Genomic DNA, 13,913 nt, shown 5'->3' with positions numbered 1-13,913 from the left:
TTGAAGTCGATATCGGCAGAATTTAGGTCAGGACTAAATATCACAAAGACAGTGGGTTTGGGCCTAAGTGTGGAGAATGGGCTTGCACATGGCCCTAACCCAGCAGAATCCAACCTGAGGAACCAGATCGGTCCGCCTAGGAACACACAAGCTCTTGCAAGTACAATTTAGCATTTTGCAGGCACTGAGAAGCCAGGTTTTTTTGTCACATAAGTTCATTTATTCAAAAGTTCTGACTAATTATGTAGACCAGCTACTCTTCTAGGTACAGAATAGCACAATTAAAGTAACAAAACCCTCCCCTGTGGTGCTTATTTTGGTTGGAGACAGACATTAAGGAAACATACAGCACCAGGCAGCATAACGAAGTGTTGAGACCCTAACAGAGAAATGTAAATAAGGTGATCACCACCATGAAACTTCCACACAAAAACACAGGGAATTGGACTGGACTCCCAGTTTAAGCCGGATAGCTATGTTTGATAAAATTCAAGTGAACACAAGAACGTTTTATCAATTCCCCTACACCCATAAGGAAATACTTAAAGGACTGTTTAGAAACAGGGTTTCTCTGTGCAACAGCCCTGGCTGTCCTGGACTCTTTTTGTAGACCAGGCTGGCCTCGAGCTTGGAGATCCACCCGCCTCTGCCTCCCAAGTGCTGGGATTATAGGCGTGTGCTACCACCGCCCGATTTACTGCCTATGTTTTTAACAGGAGCATTGTAGGGCTGGGTGTGGTGTGTATGCCTTTAATCCCAGCACTTAGGAAGCAGAGGCAGGTGGATCTCTCTGAGTTGGAGGCCAGCCTGGTCTACAGAGTGAGATCCAGGACAGCCAGGGCTACACAGAGAGACTGTCTCAAAAACACCACCACCGACAAAATAAAGGGAGCACCGTGGAACAGAACGAACAGAACATTGGGACCGAAGCATTTTGGTGTGGTTCCAACGCTGCCTTACAAGGGCCCTCACTGGTGAACTGACAGTAGGGATGAGTGGGGATATTAGTGGAGTTGGCAGAGTCCTGCTTCCTTTCCTGGGAATAGGTCCATGTTTTAATTCCGAGAAAGTAAGTGTGTTAGGTTATATGATAAAGAGAAAACTAGGAGGCTGATGGAATTAAGGCCAAGCATCAGACAACCTTGAGGGGTGGGCCCAATCATTCATAAAGGACCTTACAAGAGGAAGAGGAAGGCAGAAGGCCAAAAGGCCAGTGCTGGCAGCATCCAAAGATCTCAGCCCTGAGCTATTTATTGGCTGTAAAGACACAGGGATTGAGCCTGAAGCCAAGGAATGTGGGCAGCTTCCAACTCTGAATGATGCAGATCTTCCATCAGACTAGAGTCTCCAGAGGGCACACAGCCAGGTGGACACATTTTACATTTCTGAACTCTAGGGATGTTTGAGAATAAATATTTTGTGGCTTTACATCTAGAATAGTGTGGTAATTGGGAAGAGCAGAAACTAGGCATGGTAATATGCAAATATGTACCATATGCATGGTGCACGCATTGTTTCAAGGAACACACACAACACCTCAAACGTGGCTTCTCAGAGTCTTGCTGTTAGATCAGTGGGTGACTGGGAGGTCTTCAGTCTTCTTATAGTCCCTCCTGCTTCAGTGCCACTCAGTGTTAATTTTCCGCACTCACTGTATTTTCAAAGCTGAGTTGATTACAAAGCAATGATCAAATCAGATCTTTCTATTTCCCTAGTTTCTCTTCAACTATTCATTACAGTGGCCTTTCCAAAGACAGTTAGAAGACCTGTTACTGTTGTTGTTATAGGATCGTAGCAAAACTGTAAGAAAATAGTTGGGCAGTGGTGGCATACACCAAGTGGCAGCACTTGGAAGGTAGAGGCAGAGGCAGGCAGATCTCTATGAGTTTGAGGCCAGATTGGTCTACAGAGTGAGTTCCAGGACAGCCAGGGCTACACAGAGAAACCCTGACTTGAAAAACAAAACAAACAAAAATTACAAGTAAATAATAATGAAATATTATTTAATGAAAAATTAGTAACGAATTATCCCTTAAAAACAATTGTGTAAGGGTTAGGAGCGTGGGTCACTTGCCTAAAACGAACAAGGCCTTGGACTCAATTCCTAGAATTGCAAAAGAGGGGTATTGATCTGCTAAATCACCAGAACAACTTAAATCAACATGCTAAGCACATATTTAAACACTCTATATTGTATATGTTTTAGTTTCTTCAATTTGAATAAGAACGTTAGTGGATTTTCTTATGCAGGCTAAGTTATTTTCAGCACATGAGGGAGAATTAAAATCTCAGAAGCACGTTATCATTCATTGTCTTACATTTTCAAATGATCCAGCAATAAGAATCTGAGTGTTGCCGGGCGGTGGTGGCGCACGCCTTTAATCCCAGCACTCGGGAGGCAGAGCCAGGTGGATCTCTGTGAGTTCGAGGCCAGCCTGGGCTACCAAGTGAGTTCCAGGAAAGGCGCAAAGCTACACAGAGAAACCCTGTCTCGAAAAACCAAAAAAAAAAAAAGAATCTGAGTGCAAGGGAATAAAACACATAAACTTCTGTCTTCAAGTGGAGCTGGGTGTGATGGCGCATGCCTTTGATCCTGGCACTTGGAATGTAGAGGCAGGAGGTTCAGGGGTGTAAGACCAGCCTGAGCTAGCAGCTACATAGTGAGCTGGAGGCCAGCCTGGGCTACTTGAGACTATAACCCAAAAGGAAAAAAAAATGTAACAAAAAACAAAACGAAAGAAAGTACAACTGATGCATAATCAAAGTAGACTCAACTTTTTTTTATAATTAGATCAACCTCTAAATAGCCATTTTCCTTCTTTTGTAAGCATTCATTTATACATATTAGTGATTTATTTATACTTAATACTTTTATATTCTTACTGCTGTCCATTTAGCTTGTTTGCATGTTTGCCTATGTATGTACATACGTACGTATGTACGTATATACGTACGTATCTATCTATCTATCTATCTATCTATCTATCTATCTATCTATCTATCTATCTATCTATCATCCATCTGGGACAGGCTGTCTTCTGTCTGTCTGTTTATCTATCTCCCTACTCATCTGTGTACTTGGTCAATCTATCTGGGACAGGGCATCTATCTACTGTCTACCTACCTATCTATTTTCTATGTGGGACAGGATCTCTTCACTCTGTAGTCCAGGCTAACCTCAAATCCTCAGTGATTCTGCCTCATCCTCCCAAGTGCTAGGGCTGCAGGCATGTTCTTCTACACTTGGCCTGGGAAAGCTTTGGAGGTGACATGAGTCCACAGTTGAAAGACATACCACCCAGTTCTTCCACGGCACAGTTACTAGAATCAGAAAAAACGATTCCATTGAATAGACACTGCAAATGGATTTCTGCATTTATTAAACGCTGGCCAGTAGTATACTCCATGGCTCATATTTTCATGGCATTTTAGAGATTATGGGTCATTCATATTTTTTACCATTGGAAAGAGAATTCCAAGTAAAGAATCTCACCGTAGAGCCGTGTTGTCTAGGAAACTGTGAAAGGCTGTGCTATGTTACATTTGGCTAAAAGCACTAAGTTGACAGTATTTCAGGAAAATCACTAAGTTGATAGTACTCCAGGTCTATGGAAACAAATAAAAACATTGGTGGTGTATTCCCGTGCCTCTGAGGGGTTCTGCATCTTTGTTTTACTAGTGGTTCATTTTCTTTTTCATTTTCTTTTTACAAAAGCAATGGCAAATGACTTCTAGAAACAAAACAAAGTTGCTTCATCCCCAGACCCACAAACACAGAACACAAAACAAACATAACCAAGCAGGTCCTTCACCACAGGCAGCTTGAGAAATGCTGTAAATGAAAAGCAAGTGTTGTTTTAAAAACTAACATACGCCAGCACTATAACATGGTACGTGAAACATTTATTACAGTATATATTGAAATATGTCCCTTCAAGCCATGTATAAAATGAATTTAAATTAGTATGACTTAATAGGCTTCCATGTCTTAAGACTACTTTCCCAATCCTAGATCCAAGAGATCTGTATCATAAAAGGATTTAAAAACTCCAGAGCACACCCAAGTAACTTCTCTACCTCTCATAAATGTATTTCACCATTATCACTGGGGTATATGGGTCTATGCATACATACACTTCATTACAAAAATTGGCTTTATATGAAAGAGAAAAATGACTATAAAAGTTCAATAGGTTAATTGCCAAAGTTTCAGCCAGTGGCTCTATGCAACCTCAAATACCTGCAAACAGACTCTCAAGAATCAAGACTGGATTTCTGATCTTTGTGATCTCTTAAGAATTGGACGACAGACCTGCCAACCAAGGTCCCTCACAAAGAGCCACAGTAATAATACACCTCCAAGAGCCCAAAGCGGGCACTTGAGCAGATGCCCACATGGGCGTGTTTGTGCCAGCATTACTCATGAGAGCCCAAAGACAGGAGCAGTACAATTCAAATGTCTGTCAGCGGACGAGCAGATGAGCAGCCCATTGTTTGGTTAACCAATACAATGGAGCACTGTTCCAGCCATCAAGAGGAACTGAAAGGCTGAAACATGTGAAAACACGGATGAACCTAAAACGCATCACGGCAGGCAAAAGAAGCCAAACACACAAAAGGTCACTATGACAAGATTCTGTTGACGGGAATGTCTCCAGGGAGCACAACCTAATGAGCCGGGGTTTCACTTTAGATCGAGGAGAGCTCCAAGGAGATGGCGTCTGTTGTCTGTACAGCACCGAGAAAGTACTAAATGCAACCAGATTGCTCATTTAGAAATGGATATTCCGGCTCCTGAGTGTCACTCAAAAAAGGAGACCCACTGATTGGCTCGAGTTATCTCATACTGTCTGCTTTTCTTTTGATTAACTGTCCAAGGTACACATTTGTCATTTGCTGGAAATGCACTCTAATAAAACAGAAAGCTATGCCAGGGCTCAGGGCTCACAGGCAAGTATGAGGATCCAGGTTCAGAAGCCCCAAACAACACAAACTGCTGGGCACTATGATACATGCTTGTAACCCTGGTACGGGGGAGACTGGGATGGATGGGATTCTTTAGCTCTTTGGCTCCCTACCCTAATGGAACCAGTTAGCTCCAAGTTCCCAGAGAGACCCTGTCTCCAAGAATAAAAAGAGAATGCATCCTACTTCTTCCTCTGGTCTCCACATGCATGTGCACTAAGGTGTGCCTCCATGCATGCGGAGACACACAAAGCAAAACAAAACAAAACAAAATCATTACAAATAAAGTTAGCTTCAAGCCTGCCATTGTCAACAGGGATGAGGCAGGCACGCGTTCAATCAAAAGAGAGAGGAGATCCATGAAAGCAGAGGCTTTGTGCAGGAAGATGCATTCTCAGGGTATCTGTAGAATCACAGACCGGAAAACTACAACCAGTCCTCCAAAGCTGGACCAGCAAACAAGCCGGCCCACAGACCCGAGTCCACTGTGAGTCAGACTGCCCGAGCAGCCCATCCCCCCTCCTGGGAGCTCTGCACTCCTTGAAGTGCCAGGGGTCAGGGAAGGCTACTTGAAGCTTTACTGTTAGCTGTTGTCAAAGTTAGCGTTTAAAAAACGATTATTTTCATGACTACACAAAACCTCAATCTCACTCTCCCAAACAGCAGCAGTCACCCGCGGTTTGTGTACTGTTGACATGTAAAATGAGAATGACTGAAATTTTACTTACATATTCCTTGACATTTTTCGTCTTCACAGCTTTGTAGGAATAGTACGCCGGATAGAGCATTCCAAACACCAGCCTGGAAGGAAATAAATTGATTAATTCAACACAGGGGATGATGCTTCTAAGAGCTCTAGACTTAACTCAGGAAACATGTGAAGATGGTAAATTCACATGTCTACAAAATCACACAGAAACCAAGTCTACCCTGAGAGGCAAACTACAAACATATTCTTTAAAAACAAACAAAACAAAAACTGACTGTAGTAACGCTCTGGATAGCAGCTTCATGGCAATGAAAACTTTGCCTTTTGAGAAAAACAACCAATTAACCAACCAACTAGCCAAACAAACAAAAACCAACCCCCGCAAACTTTTAAAGTATCTTTTTCTTATTACCAAAAAGTGTTTCATTTTTCTTTTCCTGAAGAATATTAAAAAAAAAAAAAAAGGAAATCAAAAGTAGAAATTGTCCCAACTCTACCAGTTGGAGAGAATCCCATATAATTTTTAAAAATTATTATATAGAGATCCTATTCTTCCATCAGAGAGCAAACTACACACACACACAAAATATTGTGGTTAAAAAAAAAACAACAAAAAAACTTCACTTCACATTTCAAATACCAGTTTGAGCAGCAGTGGCTTTTATTTATTTATTTATTTATTTATTTATTTATTTATTTATTTATTTATTTATTTATTTATTTATTTATTTATGGTTTTTCGAGACAGGGTTTCTCCATGTAGTTTTGGTACCTGTCCTGAATCTCGCACTCTGTAGACCAGGCTGGCCTCGAACTCACAGAGATCCACCTGGCTCTGCCTCCCAAGTGCTGGGATTAAAGGCGTGAGCCACCACCGCCCAGCAGCAGTGGCTTTTATATATGACAGAGCTGTGAAGTAGTACTCAATATTAGTTATGATTTACATTGAAATAACCTAAGCATGGGTAGAGGGATGGATCTGAGGGGAACCAAGAGGGAGAAGTGTGTGTGTGGGTGGAGTGATAGGATCAAAACACATTGTATAAATGTATGAAATTCTCAAATACATATTAAATATAACTCTAAGCATTTATAAAATTACTTTAAATCACCAACAGGATTTAATGCATTTATTGATATCAGTAAACATACAGAGGAAGGACAGACAGACGCGTCACAACAGAACAGGGCTTACAGTTAATTTGTGTGTTGGCAGATGGAATGTATGTCCTCAAATGTTACTCAATAGGACTAATCCCAATGTTGAGGATTCCCACTATTTTTATAAACTTTGGTTACCATCTGAGTACTTGCTATTGCAGATAACACTGTGGGAAACAGTTCTCTGAAATCATACTTTCTCAAGCAGCTTTTACCTACTTCAAAATACCTCCAGAGAGATTGTTTCATTTTGTGTTCTTACATACTCAAACCATGTTTGACTCAAAATATGCCAGGTAAATGATAATACCCTGAACATTAGTAAATCTGATTTTTTTCAAGTGTTCACTAGTATTTGTTCATGTCCTGAGACAGGGTTTTCCTCTGTGTAGCCCTGGCTGTCCTGAAACTAGCTTTGAGGACCAGGCTGGCATTGAACTCAGAGATCTACCATATGCCACCAATGTCTGATATTATTTGTATTATTTTAAGCTGCCCTTTTATCTTAGTTTGCAAGTTTTTCAGAAAACTTAGAAAGTATACAAATCGTTTCTATATATGCCATGTACAGTTCCCCATTATTACCTTACATTGGGAACATACACTGTTGCCTTGGCCCAGGGGTTTCCTCTGTCTTCACCTAGAATATGTCCTCTGCTCCAGGCCCCCACCCAGTAAAACACATCATACTCACATGTCTTTACACTTCTCTTTGGCCTGTACATGTCATACTTTCCTTGATGCTAAGGTCACTATGACAGTTTTGAGTACTGGTCAAGTGTACTTAGGATGTTTCTCTATTCAAATTGGATGTTCTTCTCATGATTAGCCAGAGGGATAGATGGGTTTTGTGGAGTAGACCACAGAGGCTAGGTACCATTGCTATCACATTATATCAAGGTCACATATTACCAACAGAAATCATCAGTGTTTGTGTGTGTGTGTGTGTGTGTGTGTGTGTGTGTGTGTGTGTGTGTGTGTGTGTTAACCTTGATCAGTATGCAGGCCTGTTAGACTCTGCCCGCTGTAAAATTTTGTTTTGTTTTGTTTTGTTTCTTAAGATGGAGGTCTTGGCCAGGTGGTGGTGGCGCACACCTTTAATCTCAGAATTTGGGAGGCAAAGGTGGGTGGATTTCTGAGTTTGAGGCCAAGGTCTACAGAGGGAGTTACAGCCAGGGTAACACAGAGAAACCCTGTTTCAAAAAACAAACAAAAAGATGGAGGTCTTGCTATATGGCCCAGGCTGGCCTTGAGCTTGCAGTCTTGAGCATCTGCCTGTAACTCCCACGTGCTGTATTAGACAGACATGTGCTATTACGCCTGGCTGAGACGGATGTCTACTTTTAGTTCTTTTTAAAGACTTATTTTATATTTAAGTATGTGCGTGTGTATGTAGGTGTGTATGAGTGAAGGTGCCTACTCAAGTCAGAAAAAGGCACCAGGCACCGGGTCCTCTGGAGTTGGAGTTACAGAAGCTGTGAGCCGCCTGACATGGGTGCTGGGGATTTGGGTCTTCTGCAAGAGCACAGCATGGCTCAACTACGGAGCCGTCTCTCCAGCCTGTCCTCCTTTTTTCTCTTGTGGTACTGCGGATTGAGCCTGAGGCCTTTCGCAAGTGCTCCATCACTGAGCCCTGGTCCCGGCTGATGAATCTTTCTTTCACTGAGTAAATATTTACATCTCTATTTTTAGCTCGCTCATAGCTTTTATTTTATATGTATTTATTTTGAGACGGTGCTTTCCTGGTGGTTTCCTTAGGCCTGAGTTTGTGGCTTTATGTCCCCAGGTCAGAAGAGAAATGGCAAGTTCTCTCTTGCTGGGGATTTCATCTTCAGCAGCTGGAAGAAGCCACACCCCTGAGAATCTCTGCCTCACCCAGCAACAGAACCCTGTAATTGCCACCTACCAGAAGCATTGACTCTCAGTCTCTGGTTCTGGGATTTTTAGCCCTGCCACAGAGCCCAGGACTTTTAGTTTAACAGCAAATCTCCTACAAAGCTGAATAAAAACAACTATCCAAGTATAAAACAGAACTGGATTCCCAGTGTTGCCACGTGCTGAACCTCACTGTGCACACGAGGCATCGGTGTGTAAATTACCAGGCACAGTGGTATTTTCCATAGCCACATACACACATTCAACCCACTCTGTATTTCTCCTTAGGTCTTGCACACCATCACGACAGTATCTTTCACACTGCTACATAACCCAGTATCACCAGACTGGAGCTCAGTGCAGCAGTCTTAGTCTCTCTCTCTGGGTCTGTCACCTCCTGCCCCTGGACCATACAATCTGTTCCCAGGCCTGTTGGCTCTTCCTTGGTGAGAGCAGATGCACCCATTTTCCTGCTTTCTTTTCAATCTCGTATTCAGGGCCAGAAAGAGAGCTTAATAGATACAGGTGTTGGTCACCAAGCCCGATGACCTGAATTCAATACCAGAACCTAAATGGCAGGAGAAAAATGACATCAACAAGGTATCCTCTCACCTCCACGCTTTCTCTGCGACACACACACATAATAGAAACAACAACAACAAAAATGGCACAGCCAGTAACACACTGGGCTCATGGCACCCAGCTGACACTCTGGCTAGTCTCCATATGCTCCTGTGCGCTGGCAGGCTAGTTTCTAATGGACCTGCTGCACCGCCATGCTCCAGGAGGTCACTAGCTGGCAGCCCCAGTCCCTTGCTGACCAGCCTCTGCGGGGGAGAGGGGGGAACAGGGGACGACACTCTTCAAAACAGAATTAGAAAATCACCACCTGATCCAAACCCTCTGCCCCAGTGTGGGCCTTTACTTCCATCCTGAGCGGAACTTCCTGCCTGGGGCTCACCCTTCCCTAATGCTGTCTTCCTGGCCTCTTTCTGTTCTGTCTTATTCCTGCTTAATCAAGTCCTCAGGCGATGACCCCAAGCTCTTACCTTCTTATATAGAACATCTGAATTATGGTCATTCTAAATTTTACAGAAATCTTAGTCAGACTTAGTCATTCTGCATTTGGTATGATAATTTTAGATGGCTTAATGTATTATTTAGTATATAATTGGCTTTCAAAACAGATGCTTTTCTCAAATACAGTTGATACTCTGCATACAGGTGTGTTGCCCTTATTTAATTTGTTTGTTTGAGACAGGGTCTCCTTATGTAAACCAGGCTGGCCTTTAAGTCAGATAGATATCCTCTTGCCTGAATGTGGGATGAAAGGTGCCTGATTTGCCCTTATTTTTAAATCTTTACATTGAACAACAACAACAACAAAATCAAACAAGTAGACAATCCCTAACGCCTCTCCTTTGTAGTAACAGAAAACATCATTGCTTTTCATTTGCAACTTGGGAAAGAGGAAATATCTTTGTAAATAGTGGGGTGGGTTTTAAGGACTGAGCCTCTATTAGCCTGGTGGGTTATTAGTGTCCAATGTGAACACTGCTGGGTAACTTATTAGTAACATGAGTGCTGTTTTCTGGGGGTTGTTGTTGAGAGAGGTGTTATGTCCTTGAGTGGGGTTTACTGTTAATGTTTGTAACCTGGGAGGTCGGGCATGGAGCCAAGGCATGCACAGTTATAAAATGAAAAGTGCATTTTAGGAGGCCACCTACAATATCAACTTGAGCATTATAAAGGGAATATTTACTCCAGATAAAATTCACCTAGAAATTTGAAATTTTTAAAAAAGTTATACAGGCAGAAAGAAATAGTTACTCACTTCCTCTTCATCTTATTTCCACCTAAAGAAGAGTGAACATGGCCAAAAAATTCAAGATAGCCTATACCTCCAGTAAGGCAAAGTGGCTCCTTGAATTGTATGAATTGAAAAATGGCCATGGTTAAACACCCCCCCCCCCACAAACCCCCCCCCCCCACGCTCTCACTGTTTAGAAGGGAATACCAATATATTTACCTTACTAGGAATATATGAAAATACACACTGAATTGAAAGGACTATTATTCTTAGCTATCCACGGTGGTACACATTTGTAATCCTAGCACTTGGGAGGCTGAGGCAGGAGGATTACAGAAACTCTGAGGCCAGCCTGGGCTATCAGTCTCAAAAAAACAGAACAAAACAATCCAACCAGCCAAATAAACGAGCATGAAAATCTTTAGATTAATTGTATGTATGTGAGTGTTTTGCCTGTGTATGTATGTGCACCACGTGCCTGTCAGATGTCCTGAGAGGTCAGAAGATGACAGCAGATTTCCTTGGGGGTATAGTTAGACTTGGTTGTGAGCTGCCGCGTGGGTGCTGGGAACTGAACCTGGGTCCTCTGCAAGAGCAACAAGTGCTCTTAACTGCCAGGCCAACTTTCCAGTCCCCAAAGAAGTAGTTTTTAAAACAAGATAAACAGGGACTGGAGAGATGGTTCGGTGGTTATGAGCACTGGCCGCTCTTGCAAGAGGACCCAGATTTAGATCCCAGCACCCACATGGCTCCAGCTCTAGGAGATGTGACACTTTCTTCTGACCCCTGTGAACACCAGGCGTGCATATGGTATACATATATCAGGCAGGAAAATACTCATACACATAAAATAAAATTTAAAAACATCTAAAATATTTTGAATGGAGTAGATAACACATGGATTAAACAGTCATGTAGTCATACCTAAAAAAAGAGACCAATAAATATCACAGATAATAGTTACCTTCAGCATTACATTCCCCTAAAAATCTTTATATTACAAATTAGTTCTCTAACACTATAAAATAATTCAAGCTACAGACTGTTAAAACAAATATAACACAATTAATCTGATAGGCCCACATATTTTCAAGGTATAATGTTAGCTGGCAAATTCTTATGTCACTCCTTTCTGAAGCAAACAAATACATGGTATCATATTAAGGGACAAGACTAAATGAAAAAGGAAACCTCAGTGAGACTAGAAATTAGCTAAAACAGGAGACGTGATATCAAGTAAACAAAACCAACTAGAGGAGCAAACATCAGAAGGATGGAAGGCGGAAGCACCAGGCTGGTCTGGGGGAGTTAACATAATCAGCAAGCCACCCTCAGAAGGCAACACGAAGTGCGATGACATCCTACACCACTATCAAAGAGGATGTAGTCTCTCCCCAAGATGCCTGAACACCAGTAGGCTGGGGCAGAGATGACCAAGCGCAGAGGTTCCTGCCCCAACAGACGGGCTGGAGCAGGCACGGCCAAACCACAGCGGTTCTTCCTCCAGCCCCACTCCTGTGGTGAAGACAGGCCACCAGTCGCTCACCACATTCAGTTCTGCGGTGTCAGCAGGGATCCTCCGCCTCACACCTGGAGTCTGAAGCTACACAGAGCTGCCCGGGATCCTCACTGCCTTGTTCTACAATCTTATTCCTCCAGGGATAGTCATCCTGACATTGGATCAAGTTTCATCACCAGATTATATCTCTAGGTTGCTTAGCTCCTTTGGGAGAAAAAGTATCACATTTTTAATTTTTCTTGAAGTATAGAAACTGCTGGGTACTGGAGGGACAGTGTCAAGGGCAGTGTGCTTGTACCCTTGCACACGAAATTCCATGTATGAGGTTTACTTTGGGATTCAGTACTACAACATAGTGCTTAAGTGCTTAGCACTTTTCTTTCTTTCTTCTTTTAAAGTAATGTTCTCATTTCTATTTAATAAGATGACATTATGCCTTTCTTTTTCACGGACTGCCAGGAAACTAAGACTCAAATCTGTTTTTTATTCCATCAATTATGGTGGCCCACTGTACTGGCACATTTGCATTGTTATTTCCAACATTTCTCTGATTTGCTATTCTCTTCTCAATCCTCCTACTTTTCCTCCACATATCCATTTGGTAAAAAAAAAAAAAAAATTCTCAGATAATCCGAAAGAGCACAGCAAAGAATCATGCAGTTATGATGTGGCAGTCAGTGTGGTTAGGCAGAGACGCCTTTCAGGGGCTCAGTGACAGGACACAGAACCTAAGTAAAGCACTTGCCTCCCAAGCAGGAAGACTGACCTTTGATTCTCAGCACCCATTAAAAAGATGGGTGTGGTGGCGTGATTGTAATCTCAGCACTGGGGAGGTGGAGAGAGGTGGATTCCCAGGGTTCAATGGCCAGCCTTTCTAGTCTACTTTGCAAATTCCAAGCCAGTGAGAGACCCTGTTCCAACAAACAACAAGGTGATGACCACCACCACCAGGGTATGGATGGTGTTCCGAGGAGGGATAGTCTTTTGGCCTCCATACGTTCCGCACGGCATCACACCATGCACCCCTTTCTCCCGGCACCTGCACACACAAAACAACGGCACACAACTTCCATAACGGAACTATGAGTATATAACCTCAACTTAATCCTACCAGTGTTATTCGAAGAGCCTCGTCTGTACAAATTGTCCGACGTACTGTTGTTACACACTTTACGCAGGTGACTAATTTAAACAGAATTAGGTGGGCTAGAGAGATGGCCCAATGGTGAAGAGCATGTACGTCTTTCAGAGGACCTGAATTTAGTTCCCAGCACCCATGTGGTTTAGTTCCCAGCGTCCAGTCCCATGGTGGCTCTCAACTGTCTGAACTCCAGCTCTAGGGGATCCAATGTCCTCTTCTGAGCTCCATGGGTACCAGTCACACATGCATACATGCAGGGAAAACACTCATTTACATAAAATAAACAGAATTATTAAAAATGCAAAGCAGAAGTCATTTTGAGACATTCTGGTTCACTAGAGGTGAACATGAAAACAGTGTCTTGAATGCTCTTTTGTTGTGGTGATGTTTTTTTCCGACAGGGTTTCTCTGTGTAGCCCTGGCTGCCCTGGAACTCACTTTGTACAGTAGACCATGACACCTGTGTGCTCTCTGATCACCCCCACATCCATTTAAGAATTTTATTAATAATCTACTTTACAACAGTAGTATTCTGATTTTTTTTTCAGACTATTTTTCCCTCCTAGGGAAAATCTCCCAGCCCCCCCCCCCCCCAGACACACACACACACACACACACACACATACACAGACACCCCCACACACAGACACCCACACACACAGACACACACACACACACACACACACACACACACACACACACACACACACACAGACACACACACACCTGTCCA

The 13,913-nt window shown here is 42.7% G+C and overlaps 1 protein-coding gene across 1 annotated transcript in view; it reads right to left on the bottom strand.

Moving 5' to 3' along the window:
* The window catches only part of Reep3 (receptor accessory protein 3), an 84,719-nt gene that overhangs the window by 45,960 nt on the left and 24,846 nt on the right, over positions 1-13,913 (bottom strand). Inside the window, exon 2 of the mRNA XM_076557078.1 lies at positions 5,694-5,766. Within this exon, the coding sequence (XP_076413193.1) occupies positions 5,694-5,766 (73 nt within the window). The remainder of the gene's footprint in view (positions 1-5,693; positions 5,767-13,913) is intronic.

This window comes from Peromyscus maniculatus, chromosome 21, assembly GCF_049852395.1.
Source record: "Peromyscus maniculatus bairdii isolate BWxNUB_F1_BW_parent chromosome 21, HU_Pman_BW_mat_3.1, whole genome shotgun sequence".
Classification (NCBI taxonomy): Eukaryota; Metazoa; Chordata; class Mammalia; order Rodentia; family Cricetidae; genus Peromyscus; species Peromyscus maniculatus.
This window is presented reverse-complemented; position numbering and strand designations above follow the sequence as displayed.